Raw genomic sequence first — 5,828 nt, forward strand, 5'->3', positions numbered from 1 at the left:
ACGGCCGTATGCGGGCGCGTGCTGGAATCCTGCTGTTGGCTTCTAATACGTTGAGTGATTAGTTTCTGCTACTCCTGAGAGTAACTCTTTTCCAAAAACACAAGCAACACAACATCTTTCTTCACGCTTTAATCAATAGTTATTTCAAGTTACATATATAATGTTAATAAATGACATTTTAATATACAACCCTTTACCTTCCACACCGAGAGGGAAAGCTCTTCCGTCCACACTTTTTAAAACAAAGCTAAAAAGAAACTTATCTGAAGCTTTAGTGTGCATCCATAGAACAAACAAACCAACATATGCAAGGCCGAGAAGTGCAAGGTATCTTGGGAATAGGCAACTACCAAGCAAGGACACAAGATATCACAGATTGTACTTTATGTAGAAACCCGAAAAATTGCTTACCACTATCATGTTGAGATTAATATGAAGTTTGGTTCAAAGAGTTTATAAAGCCTATGAGGTCTACTGTTCTATGGAAGTTACAGCTGATGTGACTGAGTGAAATGCTGGTCTGTACTGAACTGTGATATGGATCTCGTCTTGGCAGATCTGTACATTCATACAGTTTGTGACTGCTTTGCACTAATTCTGTGGAGTACAGGAAGGGGAACTGTACAGCTTAAGTAGAATTCAGTGTCAAGCTTTACGCCGTCAATCCACAGCAGTGACATCGATACTGTGAATAATCTGAGAGGCTCCTCCCTCCCTCTTTTCCTCCCTTGTGGAGTCGGTAACAGTCATGTCTGTTTCAGAGGCTGGCGTCACTACAACACAAAGGGATGAAAAGGAAGCTGCTGATAAAGAGAGAGGCAGCTTCTCAAATGACAAGCTACGCCCCATGTAGTGACCTACATTGCCTTTTTGGCTATTTGTCTTCCCATGTGGCCTTTTTGGCTATTTGCCTTCCCATGTGGCCAACTGTAGTGCACTATATGGGGGGGGGGGAACAGTATGATGTCTGAGAGATTAGTCCCCAGAACGGCTGCTGAGGTGTGGCCCCGCGCTGGTGTCAGGTTGTCACATTTGATGGAAGATCGTTGCAATGTCAGGAGGCGACTATGTGTAGAAGATGACCTCAGGGATCTGTCCGTCCTCTACAGACGTGCCGTTGTTGTTGCCCGCCGCGTAGCAGAAAGTGAAACACGTCTTTGTGCCAGTGGACGATGACTCGTGCGTTACCTTTCGCATTCCCTTCGTCCCATAATGAGAGTCTGGGCCCTGCAAGACAGACAGACAGACGGAGAGGTGGAATAAACTGGTAATGCAAACGCTGCATAGTGACAGATTAGATACCCATTAAAAATCCATTAATCGATGACTCAATCAACAGATTATTATTTCATTACTATTAAGTCAAGCTTCTCTTTATGAGAGTACATTTTAATATATTTAGATTTGTGCACTGTTGGTCAAGCCAAAAAAGCCATTTAAAGACTGTGCAAAACTGATTTCTCACTAGCTTTTGACAATTTATCAACCTAATGATGAGGTTAAATAATCATTAGTTGCAGCCCTGGAAAACAAACATGCATCTTTTCCTAGACTGGAATGCACTCCTATCAAGCATAGTGCTGCATGTGTATGTGGTATTATCACCAACACATCACGGACCTTCAGTGTCGCACAGGCAGTGTAGTTGACGTTGGGTAATATCTCCACCGGTTCTTTGAACATGACTCTGAAGGTGTTGGCTGACCCGTCACAGCTGAAGCCTGTATCATTCTGGCCCAGCACCGTGTTGCTGTCTGTGTGAATGATCTGCATTGAGACACAAACATCCAAAAGATGTTGTAGTACATGCCTCCAACGTACAGTGAAACAAGACACAAACTTTCTGAAGGGTTCAGGCTCCACACCTGTATGTTAACTTGGTAGTCTGTGGGTCCGTGGATAGAGCCGTAGAGACCGAACCCGACCACAAATATCCTTCTGTTTACTGAGAACCTGAGAGGGAAAACACAACGGGAACACATCAAGAGGGGAGAGGGAATCATAGCTATAAAGATGTATGTACAATGGTTGACTACGTGTTTTTAGTTCATAAACAATAACTAAATATTTACAGAGTCATTGATTGACAGAGTAAGCTTTAATTATCTTTTTAAGATGGTCTGCTCCTCACTCACCGTATGCGGTCGCTCGTCCCGCTGTAACCCCAGCGGCTCTCCACCTGTCCAAAGCGCGTGATGCTGCACTCCTTCCCGCGGAGGCAGCAGCGAGGCCGGTCAATGAATTCAACGCGAGGCTTCGGGTTCACAGTGAAGTGAAGGAAGAGGCTCACCACCTCTCTGTCAGTCAGAATATTGGACTGGGCTGGACCTGACGGGCCGACAACAAGACCCGAGGACAAGGGTCAGGCTCAGAAGCGCAGGATGCGTGTGTGTGTTTAAAGCTACAGTTTCATTGCGTTTCTGTTCACCTGCAGCGAACTCCTCAATGGTCATGAGAGGGAAGCGGATGAGCGTGAGAGCTTTGCCCAGCACTTTGCGTTTGTTCTCGGGCGTTGGCTGCAGCTGCTGCCTGTGAGTCTCCGCGTCTGCCCAGCGCACCGACGCCCCGAACAAACGCACCTCCCTCACCCCGAGAGTGTCCCGCTCCAGCACCGCCACCAATGTATCTAAGAGAGGGTGAGAGGAAAACTCAACGGTCAGTGCGGCCGTTATTCATAAAAATAACACGTGGCAATAATGACACTCACGGGGGGGGGGGGGGGGGGACATTACCCAAATCTATGTCTGTAAAGCCTTCAGCGGCGAGAGCATCCCCAGTGTTCTTATCAATGTTCTCTAGACAAAGGCTGGCAAGCTGAGGCTCATCAAACAACCGTGCCTGAAACGATGAACACACCGCCGGTTAAAGAAACATCAAGTCACATGCAGGAACTGGTCTACAGTCATTGCTGGGGGGGGGGGGGGGGGGGGCAGACCTGTGTGAGCAGCATGAAAGCATTGTCTGCTCTCAGGTTCTTCTTGAGGAACTCCACACAGTGAGCCTCCAGTGCCGGCACTGCGTACTTTTTAGCTGTATATAGCGTGGTCATCACCGTCTCAGGCCCGATCTGGACTTCATCAGAGTAGAGAAACCTGCAGCAGGTCCACAAGTTATATCAGACGTCCCCATTTCAAATGTATTGACTTGTATGCTTGATGAATTCTAATCATGTGATAAATACATATACATATTGTATGTTGCATTGTCTGAGCTGTGTTTCACCCGCAAATTCTTTCTATTTCCAAAATGCTGTGATGGCAAATAAAACATGTTTTAAAAAACACCTCCACTTTCAGGACAGCCTAATCACCAGTTTAAATGGCACGCCCTCGCCCTCACGCACTGCTTACTTTAGCAGGGCCAGAAAGGCAGCTGGCTCCACATCAGGAAGCTCTATCTCCGTTGAGGTTGTCGCCATCCCACCGTTGAACATGGCATCAAACACTGCGCTCCCCACGGCCAGAACAAACCTGACAACGTCAACAATCAGCAGCAGCAAAGAAAAATAAGCCTTTTCGCTTTTCAGATTCACAGTTAGCTAGCTCATATTTTTTTTTAAAACAAGCGTATTTACGTTACCTGTGCGCAGGTATCCTCTGAACCCCCATTCCTTTGCCCACTAGAAAATGAACGTCACTGAGCACTTCGTTGTTGAAGAGGAACGCAAACCTCTCCTTGACGGTGCTCTTCGTCGCCTGCCAGTTGTACACCGGCTCTCGGTACACTAGCACAGAGGCAGCTGCCGGAGTGGCGCTCGGTGCTCCCGACGCCGACGCGTTTGACGCTGCGGTGGCTGCCATGTTGGACGCCGGGGTGGCCATTGCTCCGGCTGCCGCAGCACCTGCCGCAGCGGACTGCTGCAGGGAGTTCTGCGCAGTCGGCTGAGCTCCGCTCGAAACACCGTTGCTGTCTCCGTTGCCAGGCCCCAGCTGCGGGTTGGGTCGCCTCCCCGCTCCCTGTGCTCCGCCTCCCGCACCGGCCGCTCCACCGTTGGACGCTGGATTGGAGAAAACGCTGTTGCTGGGCTGGCTGTTTCCCAAAGGACCCGGACCGGAGAAATTAAGGCAAGGAGGCCTACCGCTGTTGTCTTCCGCAGCCATCTTGAACCGAGTATAGGCGTAAACAACACTCTTCGTCGCTTTAAGTATTTCTAGTACTCGACAGTCACAGCTGCCCCCTGGCGTCTGTTATTAGTACTAGGCTACTACGTGATCTCCTGAGCGTGAGGTCCATTTCCCCCTCACACCAGTATTTACTCTATAGCAAACACGCCTGTTTCTGATTGATTATATCTAAAGTAGGCTATTGACTTTTAGGGTTATCTCTAGGCACAATCATTTGCTTTGGTAGTCCCTGTTTTAAATATCCCCACTGAGGAGAGTTCGAAAACTGTCCATAGTCCAGACCTCGGCCCATAACTGTCCCCTGAAGTGCATTCATTGGGCACAACTGGCCAGATCACATTTCAACTCAGGATGCCTTTGATAAAGGAACAATGTACATCTTTGACCCAGCGTGCTACCAATGATTATCCATATCATCATCAATGCTGACTGTCAATTAATATATGAAAGGGACGTATGCTATTGCAGCTGCAGCAGCACTCTCCCCAGCTATTGTTAAAAAAGCTAATATTTTGAAGTTGTTCTAGTTGAGAATTACTGCTTGCCTTATTAAGCCAACAAATTACTTTGAAACATAAAAAAATAATAAATACTATTTTCCTTATTTTCCATAAACTTTCCATGAGATCCATGTAATATTTGTGGAAACTACAATCTTTGGTCAATATTAGGCTACACTTAATACACAGCAAGTAAACAGACATTACTTAATATTATTTTCAGGACTGTAAGAACAATGAGGTCATGTCTGTATTTTTTTCTGGGAATGTGAGGGGAGTTTACATTCTACAATTAAAACTAAATAAATTGGTTCACGTGCTGATTCCAGTATTTTAATTGAATCATATTACCTGCAGATCAACCTAAAAATAATCCACCCTAATAATGTTATCCCTGGTAGAATGAGGCTTAGAAATAAGATTTAGTCCGTTATATGCGAAATACATGTGTAATTTGAAAAATGGGGGATGAGGACTCATGACCTCAAGCATTATTAAGAATGACTTCATGTGTTTGGCCCTGGCTATTATTATATATTTCTGTCAAACATGTGTTGACATGCAGTTTAAATGTGAATTGATTGCAGAGAAGTAAAGTGTAATTGAATAAATACAATAGTACATTTTAAATGAAGTTTACAAAGCTGGGTATATTAGATTAAAAAAACCTTTTTCTAAAATGCTTTGTAACTTTGAAAACAATGAATGAAATTCCTTGAAGCCATCATTGAGTGCACCAGACCGGCCAGGCCGTTATTAATTCAGCCCCATCCCGTCTGTGTCTCCTCGCGCTCACCCCACCGCGAGGCCCCCCTCTCTCTCTCCGCCTGCTTCTCGTCAACCGTGACGTCAGGGCGGCGCGGGGGAACTGTCCTCGCGCGGAGGGTGCTGCTGCTGCTGAAACAAGATGGCTGTGCGCGCAGGAGGAGCAGCGGCAGAGGAGAGCTGAGGCAATGCAGAGGAGTAAGAAGAGGGGGGCGAGGATTTCACTCGCGTGTGTCTTGTCCTGTCAAAAGAGCAACGGCTCTGTAGCACGAGGGACGAACGGTTCTGACATGATGCTAATTGGCTTCCGGTACTATTTAGGGTAACGGTTGGGCGGGTAGAGTTTTTTTTTTTGTGACCAAGAGACGAACGGACTGACCAAACAAATCACGGAGCTCTCAGTAGAGGACAGCCGGGGACGCTCACACCGCTACCAGAG

General features: G+C 46.7%; 1 protein-coding gene across 1 annotated transcript; it reads right to left on the reverse strand.

Moving 5' to 3' along the window:
• Nucleotides 1-114: 114 nt before the first annotated feature.
• LOC306788660 (BTB/POZ domain-containing protein 2-like) lies at nt 115-4,121 on the reverse strand. The gene is made up of 9 exons (XM_079284259.1): nt 3,580-4,121; nt 3,351-3,470; nt 2,936-3,092; nt 2,733-2,838; nt 2,429-2,626; nt 2,136-2,328; nt 1,866-1,953; nt 1,621-1,767; nt 115-1,227 (listed from the first exon to the last, which is right to left on the reverse strand). The coding sequence occupies exons 1-9, from the start codon at nt 4,098-4,100 to the stop codon at nt 1,066-1,068; spliced, it is 1,692 nt and encodes a 563-aa protein (XP_079140385.1). The 5' UTR covers nt 4,101-4,121; the 3' UTR covers nt 115-1,065.
• Nucleotides 4,122-5,828: the final 1,707 nt, after the last annotated feature.

This window comes from Melanostigma gelatinosum (assembly GCF_949748355.1).
Source record: "Melanostigma gelatinosum genome assembly, chromosome: 15".
Taxonomy (NCBI): domain Eukaryota; kingdom Metazoa; phylum Chordata; class Actinopteri; order Perciformes; family Zoarcidae; genus Melanostigma; species Melanostigma gelatinosum.